The following is a 25,911-nucleotide window of genomic DNA, read 5'->3' on the forward strand; positions in this document are numbered from 1 at the left end:
TCTGCTCCCGTTTCCTGACCTCCTCCTCGCACCTCCAGCTTGCGGACGGCCCGGAGAGCCCGGCGCGCTCCGACCCCCGCCAGGGAGAGAGGCCAGAGGAGGGCACGGGCGGCCCCTTCCCCCAGTTACCGGGACAGGGACCCGCTCCGGTGCCGCCCGGTGCCGCCCGGTGCCGCCCGGTGCCGCCTCGCTCCCACCCCCTCCCGGGGGCGGCCGGGCCGTGCCCGGGGCGACAGCGCCACCTGGCGGCCGGAGCGAGCCGCGCGGCGGGCCCCGGCCAGCCCCTCCCCCACGGCCTCCGCTGGGTTCTCCCGGTTGGGATTCCAGCTGGGACACACAGGCGCCCTCCCCGCTCTGTGTCCCTGAGCGCCGCTGTGACAGCCACACGGGCCTTTTCGAGGACGGTTCCCTTAATTTTGTCTCCGTTCCCTGGAGCAGCGCTGCCCATGGGGTTGTTCTGCTGGAGGGCCTCCATTTCCCAAAAATTTCTGAGCTTTTTGTGTTCATTTGTTCCACATGCTTATTCGAGTAGGATAAGCATGTGGAAAGCAGGATCCCGCAGACCGATTCTCCCGTATGACACTTGCCTTGCATGCTGCAAGGATCTAGCAGGAATGACAGCGCAGACAGGGAGCAGCTACCGAGAGCATCCATGCTGAGGAAACCAGAAGGTAAAAGCTGAAACAGTGGGCATCCAGCTAAATCACACAGCAGGATTATGAGATAAAGGGGTTTATCACAATAGCGAAGAGGAGAAATGCCAGAAATATGAAAAGTTGAAAGTTATTTTCCTACACTTAGCATAAGTCTGGAAAGAGTGAAAGGTTTGGAGAGAAGCAGCTCAGTATGTGCTGGTCTGTGGGCAACCTGATGGGTACAGCAGCTACCCAGGGGACTCCTGTGGCCTTTGCAGCAGGTGTTCTCGCATAGAATACAAATTTTCCAATGATTTATGGTTTTTTCTATGTCCTTACAGGACAGCTTTGTAAGTAAACCCTCTGTGAGCTCTTCCTGAGACTACAGGCTGACAAAGGTACCCTGCAAAATGATAATGCCAGCATGAGCTTCGGGAGCGGTTCTGTAACTCATGCAGACCTGGGCACATATATGAGGTTGTCCTGGAGCCAAACCCTGCTCCATGTGTCACTCACCAGTGCCAGAAACACCAGCTTTGTCCCTAGATTACTCTTTGCTACAGGTGTAGAGTGCTAGACCACAACTGTGGCAGATGGAGTCATGTTACGTTCAGTTTTGTCACCTCTGCTAGATAGCAATGACTTCTGTCAAACCACCAAGAGGCTGGCAATGCCAACAGGCACAGTAATGTCTAACAGAGTCTGTCTGTCTGTCTGTCTGCAGGAACAACATACAGGCTTAGCATCCAAATGGTCTCTGAGACGATACATGTGATTCTGCAGCTCTGCTTGCACAACCAGGACTCAGGTGCAGAAGTGAGGTTCTTCCGTGGCACCCAAGCCCTGCAGGTCCTCGTTTTCCACTCCTTAGAAAGCTTTCTTCTTGATGTAGAATGAGCTTCTAATGATTTTTCTTTTCTAACATTCACATACATTCCATTCTTTCAACTTACTGATGAGTGTAGCAGCCTGCTTTCCATTTTCACAATGTGTTTTGCCCATGAACTTAATTTTCTCATCAGATTTTGGGAGCTGCAGAGGCACTTGGAAAGTTCTTGGCTCATATGCACTGCACCAGACCACACCTTCTCCTTGAGGAATTCCCAGGCTTTCAACTCAAGACTGTGATCTCTATAAACCCTTGTCTGTGATGTCTGAATATTTGTAATAGTTCTCATTGTTCAGGATTTAGCTCCATCCAAGTGCATGGGGTGACTTGCCATTCACCAGCAGATATGTTCCAGGCTTCCTCCTGCAAATTTTTCTCACCTCTCCAAGCTCTGCTGTGTACACCAGCAAGCTGTCAAGGAAGACAAGGAGAAGAAAATTGTGGTCCCCTCAGAAGTCAGCAGAAAACTTTTCACCTGCTTTTGCAGAGTCCATGCCATGCCTTCCCTGCTGACCCTGCCAGTGCTTGGGCAGTGTCCCAGCTCAGCCCTCAGTGAGGACTTTGGGCTGTTCCTGTTGTGAGCTGCAGCCCGGTGAGGTGCCTGCTGCCTTGGGAGGTGTGAGCCTCGCTCAGTGCCCGTGTCCTGCTGGGTCAGCCACTGGCTGTCTGTGCTGCATCCACAGAACTGCACAGCTGCAGGTCTGGAAGGGGTTTGTGAGAGAGAGGAGAAGGACCACTCCTAAACACAATCTCTGGGTGTGAGAAAGATGGAGTCTTCAAATTGTGCCTGGACTAACTCAGTGCTTTGTAAGCTTTGGTGCAAGAAAAGGGAGAGCCTGGGATTTCCAGTGAAAGAAAAACGTCTACAGAAATAAATAAAATTTAAGATTAATGGAGCTGTAAGAACAATAATTGCAGAACTACATGCTGGTAAATTTTTATCACACAATAATACATATGGTACCAGCAAAGAGAGACTGTTTTCTTTGCTTAAGCAGATGAACTACCGCACATTTATAAAAGCAACCATTCCTATTCTCTTACACTGTTTGGAATATGTTTGAAACGCACAGTCAAGTGTGGGGAAGTGTCCAAAAGAGTTGCATCTGTCTGGTTCATGACTGACAGGAAAGGCCAAGCAATTATCTGAACTCCTGATGGGACAATTTTGTTCAGATGTATTTTGGGGTCAGGAGGAAAGGATTTCATCAGAGAGAGTTCTTCAGCTTATGAAACATACAATGTGTCCAAAACAAGGTCTGAAGTTGATTAGACATAAGTATTCAAAAGGAAATGATTTACATGACAGCTCTGGATGTATCGTCCTCTCAGTAAGATCTGACCCAGCAAGGCTGAGATAACTCACTTATGAAATAGGGCTTGTGGACCCAATTAGGCTTTTTTTTTTCTTTTTCCATTGTAATGTTTTGCAGAGAATTAGTATATAAATCTTCAGGAACCAGGTGGAAATGTAGGAACAGTTCCTCAGCTGGTGTAAATGAGCGTAAGTCCACCAGCTGGAGTGCTGGAAAACCAGGGCCGTGGTTTCTAGATGGGCTGTCAGGTTTTGCTGTGTTTTGATGCTGTTTGGCAGGGCTTTGAAAGAGGCAACACAATTGCCCAGGCAGTTACAAGGCTGCACACGTGTGTGGCATGTGCTGCATCTTTTCCTCCAGTGCAGCAGATGCCACACACATGCACAGCTCTGTCATGGCCACAGGGTCCAGGGGGTCTGCTCAGGAGAAAAAAAATTTTGCCCTTGTTACACAGGGCTTTGCCACCGTGAGTATTTTGGGGACACCTGCTGCTGGCACTGAGAGGCAGCAAGAGCATGAGGATTTTGTCTGGTGCAGCATTTTCCTGCTCTTTTTCACCCACAAACCATAGAGGCTGAGTGCCTTCATAGGAAAAGATCACACAGAAAGTATAAAAAATAAAATAGTTGCCTTTCATGTCTCCTCCTCCATTTTCCTGTTGCCTTTTTTGGTTTTTTGAGGAGGGCAGAGTGGGCATGGTAGGACAGCAGACAAAGCAGTCTATTTGCAAATGTTTCATTCCTGGTGTGTTTAAACATTGTTGTTTATTTCTATGCATTCTGCATTTTAGTCTTATACATAAAACATAGAGTTTACTGTGAAAGACTGAGAATGAATATTTTTAAATTCAAGCAGGTTCACTTTTTAAAGCTTTCTTCTCACAGATGAGACCTCTTTCTCACACCTTCCTAGAGGGCTTCGCAAAGGTCCCTCATGCTTTTAGCAAGACAGGCTTGATGTCTCTGGAAGATTTATTAGGAGTCACAACTTAATCAAGGAACCAAGGAAGATTCATTTTTCATGCAATGTGTACAGCATCATCACCTGAGAGGCTCAGCACTAGTAAATCTTGCTGGCATACTGTGGAGGGTGATCCCAAATTTTCAGACTCCCCAAATGCAAACTGAAGGGATACACTGCTTTATGTCTCCTTCCAAGCTGAAAAGAAATATGTTTGAGAAATAAGCCCTTTAGATGGCAATTTAATTTGGGGCAGATGTGCCCAACAGCCATGACATCATCCTTAGGCAGGTCTTTTCTCCCTCTCCCCTCACCCCCTCCCCAGCTTTACAGGAAAGGTATGGAACATAAAGGGATTTATCAGGTGTCTTATCATAAATGTGCTTTATATCCTGAAGTGCATCTGTGAGCTGGTTCTCATAGGTAAAACCAGCTGTTAGTTTTGAATAAGGACAGATAAACAGAAAAAAAAAAAAAGATTGTACGCAGGAAAAATTTCCAGCCATTCTGTATGTTGTGAGAAAGAAGAATAAAACCAAGAATAGATATTTGGTCTCTAAGCATGTGATTTCTTTCAATGTCAGGACTGTCATTGAATTTGCTTTCATCTGAAAGGAAATTCAGCTCTGCATTCAGCAGCAAGCAGTGCTGTTCTCTGGGCACCTGGAAAGCCATCTTTGGCTGAGAGATGAGGCTCTGTCCATTTAATCACTGGCACCTCTGCCGAGGCAGCCAATGCAGGCAGACAGGAATCCTGCCTGTCACGTGGCCAAAAGGCTCTCTGAACTCCCCTCCTCAAAACTTCCAGCCACCAACAAATTGATTTAACATTGATTAACAATTATGCCTGAGGAGCACATGGATGTCAGAAGTTAGGTGCCAGTGGCCTGGAAAGCACCAAATCAATTTAAGTATCCCTTTGGAGAATACAACCCTGGAGACTAAATCACAGCCTAGGATCAGGTGGATTTTTGAGTCCAAAGTCCCAATTTAGATGTGTTTTATGTTACCTAGATCTTGCCCCTGTTTCATACCAGAAGAATTATACTAGAAGGACAAAACATGAAGCTTCAAGCTGTGTCAGGCATAAAGGAATCTTGTAGCATGCTTTTGTAGGTGTAGCATGGAAAGATTTTGTCTCCATTTTACATAGGTATATTGGGAAGCATAGAAATACCTGAGTCTTTTTTCAGAGTTTTTTAATGTTGTGGTTTTGGGGTTTTTTATGTGGAGGCCTTTCAGTTTTCAAAGAGCAGCAATGTCCAGCCGTCTGAAAAGAAGGAAAAGACCTCTTGGTACAGTGCAGCTTGTAAAGGGGAGCATATAAGATACCTCATCGTTTAGCCAGCGCTCGTGCTCAACCATGCTGAACCCACTCTGTGGCAGAAAACCCCCTGTGCTTTCACCACACAAACCCTGCTTGTTTTCTTGGGTGAGGGGGAAAAGTGCCTGCTGTGAGGAGAAAGGCTGCTGGGACAAGGAGTATTGCTCATCACCACGCAGCGCCTGCTGGGAGTACAAGATGATCTGTGCTGGTGCTAATAAACCAGGGGAAGATTGTCATGTCCATAAAAGCATAAAGATCTGCCTAAATGAAAAAAGAGGAAGGAAAAAATGCTAAGTGAGAATAAAAGTGAACTTCAGAACTCACTCTTTTTGCTCTTTAAATATCTGTGGCCAGCAATGCTCACAGGGAGTGCCAGGAATACCAAAAGGTTGAGGAAGGGTGAGTGCTAGCAGTCTCAGCCTTTTCACACTTGTTGCTGCTGAATCATAAAAACTCCACATAGCTCCACATAGCCCTGTATGGGGCTGTGTGAGCTATTGCCAAGAGAGTGATATCTCTGGACCAGCACAGCTTTCCAATGTGGGGAACTGCACTGACCATTCTGAGGGAACCAGGGGGTAAGGTTTATCCAAACATAATAGAAATTGTGTGTCTGGGGGTAAAAAAAAAAAAGAGATCAGGATGAAACTAATTTTTACTGCAACCATTTATTTCTTGGCTTTGTGAAAACTGTTTCAAGTCATTGCCTTTCTTTAGGAGGGTCAGGAGGCCAAATCCAATGATAAATACAAAACTCTGAGATCATTATTCCCTTCTTGGACTTTAACTGACGAAAAGCCCCATTCTGTTTGGCTGGGCTGCTGTCCAAAGCCCAGTGACCACCCTGCTGCAGCAAAATGCTGAGTTAGGGTATTCTTGAAAACCTAAAACATCACTTATGCTTTTCCTGATAGGAAACAGATAAAAGTCCACTGTGTCTCTATCTTTAATTGTCCATACCCTTGTGGTCCTCTTCCTCTAGACTTGACAGACCCCTATTGCAGTTGAAGGGTGTAGCAGTTGGGGCTCTTGATGCCAGCAGAGGTTTTAGTGCCAGGATTTCACCCCTTGAAGGCAGGGGAAGACTGGCTGCTGGCCAAGCAGCATGTGGGCAAGGCTGCCTTAAGCCTGACTCTGCTGAGCTTGTGCTCCTGGCTGAGCAGGGACTGAAACACCCATCTAGATGCTTTTTAAAGGTGTCCACCAAAATCTGGGTTGAGACTATCTTCTTCACTGGTATTAGCAACATCCACAGGATCTTGGTTAAAGTACCATTTGCCTTGTTTTAATCTGGGGCATGAATTCAGTGCATTTTCTGAACAGTCTTCAACACGGATTTCCAGTTATCCTGTATGTTCAAGCTGGAATATTTTAATGTTAAACTTCATCTTAGTTCTAAGTAAGGATGAGCATTTCAGGACAAAAAGAAACCCAAACCCCTTAAACCTATCCCCTCCCACTGCAGTAGGTGAAACTCACTTTCCACAAGAATTCCCAAGCAAATTATGGCAAACTTCCCCAACTTCTCTGCAGCTGCACTGGCAGGGGGCCAGCAGGCTAAAGGCAGTATCATATTGAATGTAAAGGTGTAATATACATAGCCCAGAGCTACCAGCAAAAAAGGCTCTGTCCTGAATCCTGTGGCTGCAGAAGCTGCTGTGACACCCAATATACACTCAGCCCTGGGCAACCAAAAGGTGTACTAAAAACTATTTGTCTCTTCCCTAGCAATAAAGTTCTGTCACTCCTGCAGCATCCTCTTCAAGCTCGAGCCTGAAAAGCGCAGTCTTCTCCTGTGCTCTCCAAGGAGAATGTTCCTTTTCCCTCTGAAGGATCCTTCACTGAAGGAGCGTTCCCCATGCATGTGAGGGCTGCACAGAAATGCTGATCCTTTCTTGAATCAAGGAGAATGTATCTCACCTTGAATTGGCAACAATCCCTTGGCCTTTCTGGGGCTGTGGGTGCTGCTGCTCTCACTGTTGGCTGCCAGAGATGTTGGGTTTTTCTTTGGAGCACCCACATGCAGATGCAGGATGAGAGGGAAGGAGCCTCAGTACAGGCTGCTCCCTGCAGGGGATGCTGCCTTGCTCCCCTCCTTCCCTTCTTAGCTGTTTCCTTGGGTGCTTGGTGCAATACAGACCCAGGATCACTGCAGACCCCAGCACTGATCAGCAGAAAAAGATCATGTATTGAATAATCTTTTTTTACAGTTTTAAAATAGCAATTGCCCAACTGAGTGGGGCATATGAATGTTTCCCCCATGACTTTCTCATACAGACAGCTAAGGAGAGATGAAATCATTAATCAGTGGGTGCACAAGTGGTTGGAAAACATGCTGAACTTATCATGGTTTGTCATCAAACTGAAAATTCACTTTTAATAGGGTCACCCAGAATCTGTTTGGGGCCTTTTTCAGTTTGATATTTTCATTACTAACTGGGATAATGGAATAAAGTATGCTTATAAAATTGGCCCATCACACTAAGCCAGGAGGATTGTGAGCAGATTGGGGCCCAGGATTAAAATTCAAAATAGTTATGAAAAATTGGAGACCTTTTCCAGAATCAACAAATGGAACCAAAAAAGAGATACATGAAAAGTGCTAGGAGGTCAAAAGGCCTCGTACTGAAACAAGGAGTGACCAAGCAGGCAGCAGAAGAGACCTTGAGGTGAGCACACCCCAGCTGACCACAGTGACACCTACAAGGAGAGGTGTGGGATATGAAAGCTGAGGGCTGAGAGGTAACTTCATGGCATTGGGAACTTCTCTACTCAAGTTTTGCATCCAGCAACTGGACATCACCTTTTAGAAAAGACATAAATGGAATAAGAAAACCCTGAGAGACCGTTAAGGGTATTACAAGGTTTGTAAAATTTGACCTGTGAGGAGAGATTGAAAGATCTTGGAGTTGTTTAGTCTAGTGAAGAGAAGATAGATAGGTCCAAAGGGAGTGGGATAACAGCCTTCAAATTTTTTTCTGTAAAGAGGATGAAAATCTGTTATCTTTATATCCACTGAGAGTGGACATAAGGAGTAATAGATATAACAGGATGCAAGGGAGATTTAGCTTAGATAGTAGGACAAACTACCCAGCTATAAACAAATGTAAGCTCAGGAGCATGCTGCCTTTGTTGACTGGGGTAGTGCAGTCCTTAGAGGTTTTTAAGAACAGATTCTATGAATGGCTGTGGCAGACAGCCTGTTACAGCTCTTCTCACCTCAGCACCAGAGAACAAGCCACTGGGCCCTTTGCTGATACTGCTTTATTTTTCCCTGCAGTAATTTGCTGGAGTAGCTGGAGCTGAAGGAGCTGTGCCAATAGCTTTTGTTCTGCTGCTCTGTCAGGAGGAAAACCGAGCCATCTGCCTGGGACGTGTGAAAGCACCATGGCTGGTACTCACACAGGCAGTAGCCACAGCCGCATGCTTTTGCTTATAGAGCGAGTCATTGCAGGGCTCCAATTCAAGCAGTCCTTGGGCTTCCTTGCTCAGTTGGATCTTCCCTTAGCACATCTCCTAAGGCACCCAAAGGCAGTGATGAAGTGCTTCTCTCAAGTCTCATTCCTAATGTTTTAGCAGATTTGATCTTGGAGGCAGCTCTCACAGACACCGTTCTAACAAAACTGAGTTGTTAACTGAGTCAACCTCCATGACAGTTCCTAATTAAAGGGAAAAAAGTAAAACATCCAAGCTAAAAATGGCAAAGGCAACCACACTGCTTTGTACATTAAAACAACTGTATACCAACAATTCATTGTCTTCTGGCTTCCTTTCTTTTTTTTTTTTTTTTCCAGAGTGATACAGACTGTGATAAAATATGTTTTAAAAATCAGATGGTTAAACAAGATGTGTAATCTGCTTATTATTATAGTTTCTACCCCAAGCTGTGAATCAGTGCCTCTTCACTCTGGCAGTCTGAGATTATTTAAGCATATAGGTTTGTGTTATAGGAAACAGTAAAAATTGTCTACTCAATGATAAATAATTGCTTCTTCTTTAGAAGCACTTGTTATCACCTCCTCATACTGAATATTTTTAGTACTAGCAAAGTATCTTCTTTTCAGCTCCCTTGAGACATCTGTTCACCATATGGTGGACTTGCCTCTGCTTACACAGCCGCTTTCTGGGAAAGAGTCTCCTGGTATGACAAATTGGAATTATTTCCAGGTCTTCAAACACTCCACTAGTTCTTGACTCGTGTAATTGAGCCTAACAAGTTCTGCAATATTGTACATGTTTTAATCCCTCTTGCCTACCTAATTTTTGTCATATTACCTCCACTGACAGCAAGCTGCCCTTAAAACATCAACACCAGGCTGTCGGCAGCAAAGAGCCACTTAGGAGCCAGTGCTGGTGCTGAGCCCTGCTAGGGTACACCACCACACCATGCTGTGCTGCCCCTCTGCTCCTTGAAGCAAATCTGCAGGAAGCAGCATGGTTACCCAGTCCTGGCCATGACCATGGGGCTGCCAGCACAGGAGCACAGCCTCTTTGAACATCTCTGCCAGATCCTTAGCACTGTGACAAGTGCAAGAGAAATGGGGCCACCCCATCTCTATGGGCCACACTATTTGCTTCCCGTGGTTTCTGAACTGTATTCTGGGAAGTGAAGACCCCTACAATCACACAGAAAGGAGACAGCTTTTTTTTTTTCTCTTTGGTTTGATAGCTAATGCCAGAGGATGAGAGCTAAAAAATAATCACTCATGTTTGTGTGTTAGGCATATATATATAGTTACCCTCTTATTTCCCTGATGTATGGGCACTCTCTGACCTTGCACTATAAAACACAGGCACTATTCAGATATATTTCCTCATGCCTTATTACAGAAACTGCCAGTTTGAATCTTCCTAGAAGCTGTTGCAGTACTAAGAGACACAAAGCTCTGTCAAGTGATTCATTCCACGCAACAACCTGATATTGCAAGTAACAGTGGAGGGAAACCACACAGATGATACTTTAGGGGCAAGACTTTCAATAGAGGACCAGTGGAGACACTGAATATTGATACTTCCAACTCACAGTGTTTGTGCGTTTTAGTAACACTCAAAGCACCCATTTTCCTTCCATGCTTGGAGAATCAGGGAGGTGCCACACCAGCAGAAGGGAAAAAGCTACGTGCATGGGGAGGAGCAGAAGCAGTGTGGGGAGCACTCCAGAGCAGCAGTGCTGAGCCCCCAGCATGCTGCTAGAGGGAGGTTGTACTGAATGGGCTGTGATTTTGTCTTGAAAATCTAATGCTTTCATTAATTCACAGAGTATTTTTCCCCAGAGCCAAGGGGGAGACAAAACTCCAAGGATGCAATATGTGGTCATGAGAAATGCATCTAACCATACTATTTCTTTCTATGGTAAATATTAAATCCTTCTTAATTAGAAAGAAGTCAAATGTTTTGGCAGCAGAGTGCCATATACAAAGTACCTGGAGAATAGAGAAGTACTCTGAATCCTTCTGAGAATAATAGGGGCAAAGTAAAAGCAGAGTAACCCAGATGAAAACTAAAACCTGAGGGAAAAAAAAGTTTTTCTTAAATCCTGGGTTAGTGAGATATTAACCTACCTGTCTTTTTATTATTTAAATAAGATATATGGAACAAAGATTTTGTTTCTTACTAATTAATATGTGGACTTGCTTTTTTGAGATAACTCAGAAATCTGCATTTTATGGAGTTGCGAATAAACTTTGCTTATGAAGCAGAAGACAGGGCACATTCAGCAAGCATGTTATTGCTTAGCTTCCACGTATGAGACAATTTCTGCAGCTAAACAATATTAAATGTTTCAGTAAATCACTGCATCATTAAGAACCTAAAGGGCAAAGATGTGTCAAACTGAGTATGCTGCTTTGTCTCAACTTTTCCTACATCCAAGGTTACAGCAGGACAGTTCAGTGGCATACTCCCAAACACTGAGCCACTGCCAACTTTTTCTTAATGGGATTAAATTCTGCTTGTTACTGTACAAAGACACATTTTAAGTACACTTGGCCATTTATTTGATGTATGATTCTCTTTGGCTGAATTATTAGCCTGGAACTGTGAATAGTAAATTCTTTATTTCATTTCTTGCTGTAGTTCTAAAATTTATGCAATTAGCAATAGAGATATTAATAGAATGGAGAAGTAAGATGGATCATTTAGAAAATGTTCCCTTCCATTAGTATCTCTATCAATACTTGAATAAATACTAGGAGAAGTAAAGCATATGTACATGCAACTAAAAACCCTTGAAGTGATAAACAGCTGTCCAGAAGGACTCTCCTGAGTTGACACCCTGCCTTGCAGAATTGGAAGGAAAAGGATACATATGGCAGCAATACTACCACAGCTAAAACAAGGCACAGGCTGGTCAAAGACAGGACTCAGGGGCTGGGATGGAGATGGGCATGGAACTTCTGTTAAACTGGGCCTCTGGTACCTTTCTGCTGCAAGCAATAGAACAGCAGGGATCATCCCTACAAAGACATCCTTGGGCCATGACATACATGGCAGCCACAGTCACAGCAGATTAAACACGATGAAAATATTTCTGGTTGCTGCAAACACTAAATTAAAATGTAACTAAAAGGTGGTTTTCTCCCCCTTGAAGCTGGCCAAGAAAACACGTACAGTGGCCCAGGTTTACCAGGCTCTTTCCTGCCAGCTCAGCAGCAGTGCAGCAGCACACACAGCCTGGCTTCCCCTGCCCTGGACCCTGCAGCGGGGACTTCCACCAGGTTCAGCAAATCATGCGGGCGCTGCCTATTGCAGAGGTGGGGAGGAAATTAGAATGTTGCAATTAGATCTGTTATATGTAGGTGTCATCTCCAGGCAGGTGACACCCCTGCAGGACCCCAGCCAGCAGCTGGAGACCTCTGCATTCCCAGGAGTGGGTGGCTCACCAGAGGGCAGCCGTATGCTGCAGTCTTACAACAGTCGGTATCCACTCAGACACAAACTCTTACTGCAGAGTTGTTAACATCATCAAATACATTCTACAATAATTTCTGAGAACTCCACACTCACCATGAACACGTCACAACTGAGACTCTACTCCTGCAATTGTCCTTTGCTTGCTAAAACATTGATTTATTAAAGACTTGATCCTGATTTAATTTCACAGCTATATAATTCCACTGCTATGACATTATCCCAAAAGACTTTAGAATACAATGCATAAATGTGGAAAAATTAGGAGGATTGCCAAATGGTACATGGGCAGAACATCCCTAGATTTGATCTTGATACTGAAGACTATAAACCTGATCCTCCTTTCTTGAAGACTGATAGAAAACAGGGCATGTGTATGTTGCAATTGCAAGGGTAAATATGAGAGGTTAATTAAGATAATGTCTTCTATCACAGATCAGTGTTGTCTTGCATTTGTTTATTTTCTAAAAAACTTCCCATTTCTGTGTATAATCACCAAGGATGTGCATTGGTGACTGACTGTGCTTTGTAATGAAGCACAGTTGTCCAGCTCCTTCCTACAAAGGAACAAGTCAACGCTACCAGGGTCTGCACTGCTAACAAGGACTGCATCGCTTCCAGTGCAAAAGCCACCACTGGTAGAATTAAAACAAATTTATGGCAAAAATTAAAACATTTATATTTTAACATCTCCAGACTTTATTAGGTGTTCTTTATACAGTCATCTGGTATGTTTAAAGGGTGAGCAATCATATAAAAGGAAATATGGTCATAACTGACTGAAGTAATAAAACCCTGAAACTAAATAACATCTCATAACTCATTACACAGCATATATTAGATTTCATTACATCAGTATATGACTTAGTAGTAAATTCTCCTGATGGTCATAAACCTCTAAAGTGTTGTCATCCTGAAAAATGAAATTAAAAAAGGGAAGAAGACAATGCCAGGACATTCTGGTGGTGCTTGTACTCTTACAGCACAGCCCCACCTTGCGTCAGGGTGAGCTGGCCTTGATTGGTGATGCTGGAGATGGGCGATGTGTTTTTCCCCACTGTTATCATTGTGTCAAGGACAAAGCCACCCCTCCACCTGGGGCATTGGCATTGCCAGGGGTTCATTTTTGTGCAGCTGACCCAATGCTGAGCTTGTCACCCTTGTGTGCTGATGAAGCCACCTGCATCTTTGGCACTGGGCAGCTCTTGCAAGGGTGGTGGCTGAGCACAACTTCCCTGAGTGCGTCCCTGTCTATACAGGGGTTCAGGAACCCCACTGAGCAGGTGGTGGGGAAGCAGCAATGTGCTGGTAACAGAGGCCAGAGCCGTGGGCTGGGAGCCTGTGTTCCCTCTGCCGTGGCACTGGGCAGCATTAGCTGCTGGTGCTGTTTGCTGCTCACCACGCCGGGCAGGCCATGTGGGGGTGGTTGCTGCCCACCCAGCTTCCTCACCCTCCCCATGCTTTCACCTGCCCTTGTTCACAGCCCGAGGTACTGCTGCAAGCTGGCAAACATGGCTCTGTCACATGCCTGGGCTGCAGGGAGCTGGATGGACACCCCAGCTACTCACCACTTGGACAGATGGCATGGCTGGAGCCCAGTGGGACTGTGATCTGGAGCTCTCAAAAGGGACCTTGGAGAGGAAATTCACCAGTTCATGTTACCCACGGAAACACCAGCATGGAGGATTTCCAAAATCCCCTCTCTTTTTAAGGCTGAAGCATCTCCCAGCTGATTTCCAAAGGCTATTCATGGTGCTGGTGCCTTCCCAAATCCTTCAAAGGGCTGAGCAGAGGGTCACCGATGACCTGAGCATGCTCCATGAGTCCAGTGACCTGCTGGTGTTTAAGGGAGGGAGCAGTCACACACAGTGAGGAGAGGAGCCGGGCTTATTTCTGTCATGAGCTCACTATGCCCACCACGTGTTTGTGCTACAAACAACAAATGCTTCAGAGAAACTGCACAAAAATGAACCTTGGAGCTGGGGACAGGCTCTGGTAAGTGTTTGAGCCACCCAGCTACAGCATCAGGGACCTGCTCCCCATCTTCTTGCAGCTCCCAGAGTCTTGAACTCTTGCTGCGCTGCGGCACAGCACCAACCCCTCATCTGGAGCTCTGTCCTCCAGCTGCTCAGGCCAGGTCTGAGCAGGGGACCAGCCCTGTGGCTGGGAAAGCTGATTTCCCCCAGGGCCAGTCAAGTGGCAGTTTTTACCCAGGCTGCCTCTTTCCATTTGAGTGTAAGGGCTGGTATATGCTTCTTCAGGATCAGATGGGTTTCTGCTGGTGAGGTGGGCCGCAGGTCCCTCATTCTAGGCTAGGAGATTCTGCTAAAAGGATTTCTAAGCAGATTTGCTAGGATCAGTCCACAGCAAACCCCTTGCTGTAAGGCTCATCTCTATGCAGCAGGCCATAGCTCAGGTCTAAGATAGGCTCTGAGACATGTCCACTCAGGCATAAGCAGAGACTGTTGTGTCCCTCAGTGTCAGCTGTGAACAGTGGATCTTCCTCTCTACAATTCCCCAAAAAGCTTTTATGTTGTTTCATTTGAGAACCAACCTCCCCTCCTCCATCTGACAGCTTATAATTACCCAGAGCAACTGATCAGCAACTACACCATTTGCAACATCTGGGAGATCTTAAGGCAGATCCCAGCCCAAGCTGCACTGATGTAATTGTTTTGCTGGGTGAAGGATGATAACTCTCCTCACTTAAGATTATACTCCTTCGAAATAATCCAATGGTTTTTTTGAGGCTCACTTATGTCAACATGTGCTTTATTGTGTCTTATGTGTTTTTAAAGTGCTGGGTGGAAGAAGCTGGAGGAGAAGTCCCCTTTCAAAGCATACTTCCTCTTGTTCTTTTTGAAGTAGCTTGTTGAATAAGGCTTTAATGGCTGTTTTGGACATGTTCAGACACATCACTGGGTTTGATATACTTATGAAAAGCTAAGGATGGAAAATCATGAAAGAGATCCCCCAGAGCTCCAAAGGTGAAGGTGACTGCACCCTTTCTTTCCACAAGAAAGAGCAAGAGTCTTTGTCCAGAGAAAAAAACCAAAGCTGTACTTCTGAAAGGAAATATGGTCTGTTACTTTTATTTTTCTCAAGAATTTTTTGGTGTTGTTGCAATATCAAAAATATAAAATAAAGCATGTCTAGTCGCTGTCAGTGCAGCCCCATGTCCTGGCTTTGCCCTGCCCCAGGTGCCTCCATAGAGCTCTGAAATGATGATCTCACCCCTTCTCTGGTACCTTGGCTTTTGCAGTACACAAAGCAGAGCTGAGCCAAGCCTCACCTGGCAGCAGGATGCATCTTGCTTTTTTAGCAGAGCCACCCCTACACTGCCACAACAGTGTGGGGAGTCAGCAGGCTGGCTGAGTGCTGAGCATTGCTGGGGACCTGCTTGCACATTGATGGAGTTTTCACCCACATTCTTCAGGATGAGAGACTGTGGTAGAGAAACATGGAGAACTTGGAGAACTTTTAGTTAATTGAAGCAAACCAAACAGATCAAGCTGCTTTTATGACTATTTCATAATAGTATCTTTTTAAACTAATACTCCACTGGGGAACGCAACTTGCAGACAGAAAACCCTCTGAAGTGCCTTGAAGAGATCTGAGCTTTGGACTCTGAACTTTGCTGCTTATAAACAATCATTTCAATCTGCTAGGCCACAGTGGGAGTATGAGGCTTCATAAAAGGGCTTAGGTGTTGGAATACTGAGTGCAGCAGTGCTTAACTCCATGTCTCACTATGCAGCCACCCCTTGCAATCCAGAAGATTTAGACACAAAGAACCAGATCCATGCAGGCCAGTGGGGAACCACTTTAGGAAGGGCTGAGGAGAGCACAGCCCAGCTGTGCTGAGTTACCTCCTTCTGATCAGATTTCATGCTCCAGGTCCTTTCCCAGCACAGGAACCAAAGCAGCACACTCTCATAAAGCAGCAACAATTCCAGCACTTGCTTAGGCTTTGGAAGAGAAAGATCCAGTGCTCCTCATTTCAGCAGAGATGTTAGCATCCAAAACTCAGACCTACCCTGTAACTGTGGGGGCATCTTCTTGAAGATGTTCTGGTTTCCATGAAAGAAAACAGATGAGGTTGGGCCACAGGAGAAGGATGTTTAAGCCATGTCTGGGCACCCTGGAGGTGCAAGGACAGCTTGGATTCACTCACAATAAGGTTCAGTGGATGACCTTTAAATATTCTTTAGGGAAAACTGAAGCCTCAATGACTACCATGAACTTGGCATTCCCAAAGTTAGGACACACAGGTGTCACTCTCCACAGTGGCCTAAAAAGAACCCTTGTCTTTGTCAAACTACCTCATACCTCTCTTCACATGCTCATACTCAGTGGTCCCATTTCCCAAAATTTATTAAACCACATGTTTGCACATAAATGCATCAACTCCACCTCATCCTCAGCATGCAGCTCCAAAGGAAGCAAAGGAGATTGAGGTCAATTTATATTCCTTATACTTCCTTCAGATCCCTGCACACGATTCCTTAATCCTGGGTCTGCCTCAACCCCTCACCCACCCTGCATTCCTCACTCAAGCCCTTGGCCTATCTCCTTGATCCAGGGCCAGGGCACAGGTACTACAGGAGAGAGCAGGGCAGAAGCTGGTGGGCAGTAATTGCCCAGACAGGCAAGTGCCTCTAGGCAGGTGGAGTTAGGCATTGCCCTTATTTTGAAGCACATCATAAACTAACCTACAAAAAAGCTCTAAGCAACTGATTTGAGTCCTCGTGTCTCCTGGTACAGTTTATCAGATCTTTCATCAGAAGAGAGATAGCCAAAAGGATTAATAGTCCCACTTGCACTCCAGAAAATATGTAAATATTATGTAAAATATGTAAGCATTCACCAAGAAGGGAACTGTGAATCCACACCTTTTGTGAAGAAAAAGTAATTGAGCTGACAGGCTGCCAGCATAACCTAGCATTAAATCACCAGTGAGCAGAAGGCATTGAGGGCTCCTTCTCCAGACGTGTCTTAACACGTACCTTGCCAGGAAGGCAGGGGTGCAGATGCTTTCTGGCACCTTGGGACAGCACACTTGCCTGTCACCTCATCCCAGTAACACCAGCAGAGGTTCTGGCTGAGTCAGGAACTTCTTAACACTGAAGGCAGCTTACAGCTCCACATGGTCTGCAGGGGAGTTTGAGGAAACAGTTTTGGGGTCAGGCCCCATGGTATTTAGATGCTAACACACTGTTTGCAATGAAGTTCGTGGCCTACAATTTTTCAAGATGTTAGCCCTTTGGGCCCTAGATAGCTAAGAGAGGCTATGAGAAGTGAAGTCACTCAGGTGTCACCCTGGAGGGGTTGCCTCTACCTGTTCTGCTGCCCAGGAACAGCCCTTGCCCTGGCCACAGTTTCAGTCCATGAAAACCGACTGCCAACCCTGAAGAAATCCTGAAGGTCGTCTTTGACCTTTGCTATCAAGAGAGAAAATGCCTCAAGTCAGAATGTGTTTACCATAATACTGCTAAAACGCTTCCATTAAAATGACAAGCACGATGTTTCATCAAAATTCTTATGGGATTTGTATCTGCTGTAGCTCTCTTTCAGATGGAAGTTGGATGTAAAACAAGCATATGTTTCTTGTTACAGTGCTGAAAAAAATCCATTGTTTTGGGGTTGACCAATTCAAAATTTAAGGGAATCAGTCTGACATAGCAAACATGATCTTCAGCAATCAAAATGTATTCTTATATTTCATTATGTATTTAGTAAAGAGAACTTCAAGTGAAGCACAGGTTTGCTCAAAAGTGATGAAGAATAATTTAAGCTAAAACTATCATCAAGCTGCAGGACTAGCAATGTCAGCTCAGACTCCTAAATTTTATACACATAATTTGGATGTGGTGAACTACAGAAACACCACAATAATTTATGGAATCCCTACAAAATTTATATCCAAAAAACTACATTAACAAAGGTGAAGGTTTCAAAATCAGGAATACAGAGATACAAGATTTGCTGTTGCATTGTACATGATGATATGACCTTAAATTGCAGGTTCACATTTTAGGCACTCTTCTCATTCAGAAATTCTTTACAATCCTCTTCAGTGCACGACTCATCCTTGCTTTCTGAAAGTACCAGGTACCGGCCACAAATACATCATCTTCTATGTAAGTATTTTTGCACTTACCACCAGAGGAATGAGGACTATGAGAATCCCTGTGAAATTTGCTCCTGCTACCACCACCTGTATCCATTGTGTGTATGGATAAATACCAACATTTACACCTAATATTTTCAGAACCGATGAACTGAACCCAGACATAGATGTGATTACTCTGCACTTCTGCAGATGTAACTCCAAGCACAGACATATTAAGCACTTAGCAAAATTCTCATGGAGCTTCTGTAAGCTTAGTATTACAGAAGAACCTTGGAATAGCAGAATAAAGAAATCCCAGTTCTCCAAAGCAGAATGTCCTTCCCTTCCACATCAGACTCGACCTTCCCTTCCCTTCCCTTCCCTTCCCTTCCCTTCCCTTCCCTTCCCTTCCCTTCCCTTCCCTTCCCTTCCCTTCCCTTCCCTTCCCTTCCCTTCCCTTCCCTTCCCTTCCCTTCCCTTCCCTTCCCTTCCCTTCCCTTCCCTTCCCTTCCCTTCCCTTCCCTTCCCTTCCCTTCCCTTCCCTTCCCTTCCCTTCCCTTCCCTTCCCTTCCCTTCCCTTCCCTTCCCTTCCCTTCCCTTCCCTTCCCTTCCCTTCCCTTCCCTTCCCTTCCCTTCCCTTCCCTGTTACTAAGCTTTTCCTTAAAATGAGGCAACTTTGCAGATAGCAAGCTAATGGCTGCACAGGCTGGGATGATTCAGAGAGCAGGATCCCACTGAGAGATGGACAGGTGGGGTAGAATCAACAGTGAAACTGCAGGTCTGAAACCCCATTTTTGCAAACACATTCCTTCCCATCCCAGATATTTTTAAGCATAGCTGCAAGCATTCAAAATTTGGAATCAGCAGGATTCAAATCTTACATACAAGAAAACTCCCATATCTTCTGGCTAAGATTAATGCTTGTCAACTCGGTGTGCACAGAGGGGAACACCAGAAGGAGACAGATGAAATGTCTCTCAAGCTGCTCATTCATTAGCCAGTAGCAGAAGCACACATCTCACACCACATATCCTAAAGAAGAGTTTGGTCTCTAACAAAAATCTGCTATAGCTCCTGGTTCCCAGGCAAGAGATACCACTCTTACACCAACCTCCTTCCTCCCTATTTCTCACCATTTTTAGATACTCCTAAACATTTCAAATACACACCCATCTCTACAAAAAAATGGCAAATAACATTTTCCTTACTAATAGCCTTCCAAGATACAACTAGACAATAGTAAATTTTTCAAAATGCTTTGACAGAAGACAACTTCAAACATTATGGTAATTTAAAGTTTAAAATTATCAATCCAAATCAGAAGCATCTGAAAATTCATCTAAATGAAGACTCAGTGAACAGGAAAGCTCTGAACATAGCTTCCTTTTTCCTCTTTCCCTTGAGCTGCCCAAAAGATCACTTGGAAAGATGCTTTTATTAACTTCTGCTACTCACCTCTGACTCGTTAAGATGTTACATTTGAGAGTAAAGGGGTCAGTGATTTCAGATGGTTTAGGCCAACTGCGGTGTGGCTGCTTTGCACTTCTCTCATAGGTCAGCCTATTTTTAAGGACCTTATGCCAACAAAGGCCTTTTGTATAAACCAAGTAATTTTTGAGAGGCTTTTTTCTTAAACAAAACCTATGGTCAAATAAGCAGATAAAGTCTTTCCACAGAATTCTAGCTTTAGTAGAAATTTGACCAGCTATGCTTTTAAAGTACTACTTTCACTATGTAATTAGGTCAGTCTTCCAATATAATTCTAAGAGATAATGAAATAGTTCTAATTTCATTAGAAAGCTATACTCTAATAATTCCATAAAGAGAGGTGTGAAACTTCATGCCCTATTTGTCTCGGAAGAAAATCATAAAGTTCCTAAAAACACATCAAATTATGTATGGTTTAATCATTAGATTTTACTACAGGAGAAAAACGAAACCTCAAATTCTTAATATATTTTCCATGCAGCCTTAAGAGGAATATTGGCAATGAAGGTATTTTTGCAGAATTTTGTTTTGCCACATCAGGCTATCAAGTTCTGAGAGATCAGTGTTATCCATCCTACAGATGTAAGGGACTTAAGCAAGCAGGTGAAGGTTAGTAACAGAGTAATGAGCAAAGCTAAAAGCTTCTAATCCAGTATTTTATTTATTTGGTCATCCCAATTCAAAACTGCAGATGTGGTTTGCTCCTTTTTCTTTTGGTAAACTGAGTGCTGTATTTGGCAGACAAGCATGCACAACAAAAGGAAAAAAGCAAACCTTGAGGCCATCATGCAAGAATCTGTACTTTATCCAGAAGGTTACACAAAAGGCTCTGAATTTCATGCCTTATACCAGTATCTGCCTCAAATTCACACTACCATTGAACTATGGAAGAATAAACTCCAGGTTTTCAGCCAGTAAGGGCCAGTATTTTCTAGGTGCAAATCACTAAAAACTAGAGCATGCTTTAGGTGATGAAAAAGAGCCGTAAGAAGTTAACTGCATTAAGTGCTATGTTGTTTAAAGCACATCAGAATACCACTTTTACTCTTTAAAAGAATAAAAAGTCTCAAAAAGCTGAAGTTAGACAGCCATTACAGTTTACATGAAAAGTTTTTAAGGCTTAACAATGTATACGGTATAAAAAGCTAGTGAAACATTTCCTATTTTATGATTAAGGAATCATCTATATTTTCCATTTTTACAATATGTATCTGCTTGGGTACACAGAATATTACATTCTGCTCTCTCACAATACCATTGCAACATCAACACTGCTCAGTATTGTTGTCTACAGTGACAACTGACAAATGAATACCAAATCCTCTTTAACTTAAGAGAGCAACTAGCACCAACAGCCTTGAACATTTCTTACCTAATTCTACAACTGCAGAAAACAGCTGTATGATGAAGAGTAAGAATCAAAAGCTGGAATGAAGACTGCATACCACTAAGCTAATGTGTAATGTATATGCTCACAGGAAAGATCCGAACATTAGCTTGTTAACATTTAGAAAGAACTCTTCCAAGATTTTTATAGTTTGACATGTTTATTTTAGTTGGATGATCAGATTCAATGAACAAGCTGAAACAGTATTCCTCAGCCCCACAACTGCCTCCCTATGGAACTCTACAACCAACTGTTTAAAATATCAGAAATATCCGGATATTTGCATGAAGTAGTTCAATAGTTACTTCTTGTTCCATGCTTCTCTTTCTTGTCTTTCACGGATTACTTCTTTAAGGTATGGTTCGAGATAACGGTGATCCTGAAAAAGAAGAGATAATAGAAGGAATATATTTAAACTTACAGCAAAGTCCAGAAACATCTCAAGTCATTTCTACAGACTATTTCTTTCTCATTCCTTCCCAGGTTTGACTAAACACCAACCTATCAAGAAAAACAAACAAACAAACAAACAAACAAAAATCCGGCCTTACTTACCCTGAAAAGGCAAACTTTTTATCTGCCAAGTCTGTGATGACAAGTTCTCTGCTGCAGCAACCACTAATTCCTAATGCCTCATCAATATTAGCAGGCAAGGTGATGCTTCTAGCTATGCCTTTAGGAACAGTGTTCCTTTTGGCAGACACTCAAACGTACAAGATCCACTTTAATTAGTTCAAAGTCCAACAATCATACTCCAGGTAATCTCTTTTTGAGCTTAACTTCTAAACAGCACTGTAAACTTGTATTTGATAGAACACCCTCACCATGTTTAACACTAACAAACCAAGCTGCTGCTTGAGGAAATACATGACCAATTATACAATCCAGCAGTTACCTAAATATGACCTATAAGACCAAAAGAAACAGGCTTTGCTTATTCAGAGATGCATTAATACCTTTATATTCTCCTACAGTCAAAAGTTTGACAATAAAATTCCTCTCTGCCAAGTAATCTGGAGAAAGCTGAGGTGGACAGTGACACAAAGTCCGTCAACCAATTCATTACCAAAAAATAAAATTTAGTTACATCTGATAAGGAAAGTGCAGTTTGTTTTTTTAAAGTACAAGGTGACACTTATTTTAATGCATGATTTCCCTTCAAATTATTCTTCCTTGGCAGCTTCATGAATACAAGCTTTGGCTCAAGATTTTCTGCAAGACTAAGAAATTAATCAGAAAAGCAGGAGACCTTCTTTAAGAATTCCAAAGCTATTTACATTGTATTTCTTTATCTGACAGCCTAGAAGAAGTATTTTGTCTGAACACAAAAAATGTGCTGTGATTCTGAGCTGCAGCTTAAGCTTCTGTCATCTTGATAAAAATTTAGTAATTTGTACAGATTTTTAAACCGCAATCAAAAGTGTTTTCCAGAGGTATTCCATGAGCTACTGACTCATTCACTATAGAGAACATGTAAACACGTGTCTCCCCAGAGAATGAAAATCCCAATCACCAGTCCTAGCAGTGCCATTTAAGACCTGCACCTCGGAAACACTCCGTACCTCTTCGTACTTCACCCACTGGTCTTTGGGAAGGATCTGATGTTTCAAGCTTAAGTCCAGTGCTCGCTTTATGCGAAATACTCTCTCATTGTACAGATGTTCTGGAAGTCTCTTCAATGCCTCTTTTACATCATCGTCTTCATGCAATGTATCATCTCGCATTAACCCTGTACCAAGAAGAATTTACAGTACCACTGAATAAATGTTCTTCAGAAAGATTTAGGATTGACACTTGCCCATGTACCATGGGCAAAACACTTCCAGCACAAAATTATAAAGAAAAGTCAAACTAATCCAGGAGCACCACTAATTGCTCAGAGAGAACATGCAATCCTAAACACTGACTTTCACAGACTCCATTTATTTTTTTCACTCCTTTTTTTAAAGAGGAATAAGGAAAATGGGTATTTAATTCAATGTGTTTCATGAGAATGTACATATACAGAACAAAAACTTCTCTGGATCTAAGGGGTGAACATCTGTGCATCTAATTTTATATCTCTGTTAAAGATGACTGTCCAGGTAAAGGGTTTTTGAGAGCTCTGAATCCATTAGAGACAGTCAGCCACAGATGAGACTCCTTCAGTACTGAAGAATTTTTCTCTCAACTGCCCTGTTCATAACGACTAGACCTCTGCTGATTATATGAAGCTATGGAAACCCAAAGCTCTATCTTGGTGTGTGAGCTCCAAATTAGAAGTTAAATCAGGGAGAAACACCCAGTCTTCTCAAAACTAAGCACACTCCCACACCTTCTGTGGAACAAAGGATTCTTGAAACTCAACCAACCTTTCTGTAAGGTTCAGTATTAACAAAATAGGACAGTTCAGTATTAACAAAATAGGACAAAATATTACTTCTGTGGCATTCCAAGATGATACCTACTAACTTGTGGTTAAAGGTTTTCATCTCATGTGACTGATTTGGCAGCAGTATCTCAATAAAACAAAAATTTCTTTTGAGTCATGTATTATTAAATTCAATTTTGTAATTTATTTCAAAGGCACAGGGAGCACTGCTGCTAGTTTAATCACTACATTAAATTTGGTGCTTCTCTAATTTTTTACTCGCATTTCCAGAGAAGCAGCAGAAGTAAGAATTTCAGCAGACAGGCATTATAAAAGAGGAATTAAGCACTGCATCTTTAGAGGAAGAATATAAGTTATTTGTTTACAGTTTTCTTGTAATTTTTTCTAACCTCCCCAGGGCAGGTATGTTAACTTCCTTTAAGAGATTTCTTTGTATTGTGGTGAGCAATGAATTGCAGGATCTGAATATTCAGATTCTTGCCATACAAGAACTGTTTAGAACTGAACTGTTCTAAATGGCTGAAACAGACTTGGTAACAACTCTGAATAAACTGAAGACAAAACCATTAAGGGACCCTCTTCTCCTTAAGGAAGCCCTGTTTTGACACCTATTCCACCACTGTGCAGGCCAGAGTGATGCCTGCTGAAGTTATGGTGACACAAAGGGCAGAATAACTATAACCTTTTTTCCACTTTGGATACTTAGCACAAGCACTGTTCATAGGCTGACTATTATCAGTAGGAACCTCTCTAGGTTCAAGGGCAGTCTTTGGGTTAGAAGACACTAGCCAGTGAAAGTGACTCGGTGGGGAAATGTAAATAATTGAGTTTTCAAGACTGCTTTGTAAAAGTTTTTTCAACTGCCCCAGCTTGGCCTTAGCTCTTACAAGTTAATTCACTGGAACATGAGCAAAAACAGAAAAAATGGAAATAACAGATATAATTGAAGCTATTGCCAACTTTTTTCACCACAGAAGTAGTAGTCAGTTCTGATCAAAAGGACTTATGCCAACATGCATGCACATATGCCAGCTATGAACCATAACTAGTTTGAGAACTGTTACATTTGCAGTTTTTAAAATTCAATGAAATACTTACCATATTTGTTGAATCCAGCTGCATTATAATACCACTTGCAAATCCTCTCAAACAGGCGACTACCTCCTGCAACTGAACATGACTATCATGAGTTGCACGGTAAGGTAAAATTCAACATTTACACATTACTGTGTAAATTACTGTGTCAGAACACAAATATTTGCTGGCCTAAAACACATGCAGTAATGAAACACTGCATCAAGTCTGAATTTGACCATGCATGGCTTGGCCTCTACTTGTCAGTATCCATAACTGACACGGAACTCATTGCATACAAGAGTTTAACCCATTTCACCAAATCTGAATATTAGGCTGCTTTAAGACTTGGAAAAATGCTACCAATTCCTCATCAAAGACAGCAACAAAACTCTTAGACTCTGTAACACTTACATAAGCCAAACCCAGTGTCTACATAAAGCAAAACCATCAGGCTTTTCCAATAATTTATCTAATTTCCTTGGCTTTCCTTATGTGACTTCAAGCGCAGCATATTATTATACTGTTAATCTTCTGCTCTCCTCTACAGATACTTGAATGTTATTCCTTTTTCAAGGAGCTGCCAAAGTCAACCACGAAATCCACACTAAGACCTCAAAAAAACCCAACGAAACAAAAAAAAAAAAAAAAAAAAAAAAAAATCAGACAAAAAACCCCCAGACCTCCACATCACATATAGCACGTTCACCTTTCTTTAAATGTCGTTGGGGACGGCAGAGGTGCTTTTACACATAATCAAATACCTCAACAAGGGGTCTAGAAGGCCACGAACGGCACGACACGGGCAACGCAGTGCGGGTGAGCTGTTTTACGTGACTTTCAAGTCATCCGCCTTACCAGGTCATTCCCAAAACACCCCAAAAGAGCTCATCAGAGCACTACTTCAGCAGGTTACTTAGTCAGTTACTCCTTCGTCCTTCAGGGCCAGACAAGGAATAATCTTAGACCGACTGCGCGCCGAATGGGTATCCGCGGGGGACAGCAATGCCCGAGGCCCCTGACGAGCAACCCAAGGCTTCCTCTAGTGCTCCCGAGCACTCCCTGCGCCCAGAAAGCTCAGCTATCGGGGCCAGGCTCCCCCCGCTGCCGCGGGAAGGCCGGCGAGGAGACTCGCCCGGAGACTGCGGAACCGGCACTCGCCGTCCCTGTCAAGGGCATACGGTGCACACCGGCTCCCCGACTCCCCCTCTCCCCGTCACGGCCCGCCTCGCTGCCCAGCGCGGGCCGAGGTGAGCCCAATACCGCAGGCGGGAGGGGGCCAGGGACAGACTCAGCCCCGCCGCCCCCAAGCGCCCCCGCTACCCCCTCAGCGGCCCCGCCGCCTCACCAGGCGCCCTCGCCGCCATCTTGCCCTCGGCGCAGCGCGCAGCCCCCTGGGTAAGGCGCGGGGCGGGGCGCGCCCGCCAATGCCGGCCCGGCGCC

At 43.7% G+C, this 25,911-nt stretch overlaps 1 protein-coding gene across 1 annotated transcript; it reads right to left on the minus strand.

The window, feature by feature from the left end:
• Positions 1-21,164: 21,164 nt before the first annotated feature.
• Positions 21,165-25,911, minus strand: LOC132336544 (cytochrome b-c1 complex subunit 7). The gene is made up of 4 exons (XM_059864168.1): positions 25,817-25,911; positions 24,493-24,564; positions 22,586-22,752; positions 21,165-21,402 (listed from the first exon to the last, which is right to left on the minus strand). The coding sequence occupies exons 1-4, from the start codon at positions 25,833-25,835 to the stop codon at positions 21,325-21,327; spliced, it is 336 nt and encodes a 111-aa protein (XP_059720151.1). The 5' UTR covers positions 25,836-25,911; the 3' UTR covers positions 21,165-21,324.

Source organism: Haemorhous mexicanus, chromosome 1 (genome assembly GCF_027477595.1).
Source record: "Haemorhous mexicanus isolate bHaeMex1 chromosome 1, bHaeMex1.pri, whole genome shotgun sequence".
Classification (NCBI taxonomy): Eukaryota; Metazoa; Chordata; class Aves; order Passeriformes; family Fringillidae; genus Haemorhous; species Haemorhous mexicanus.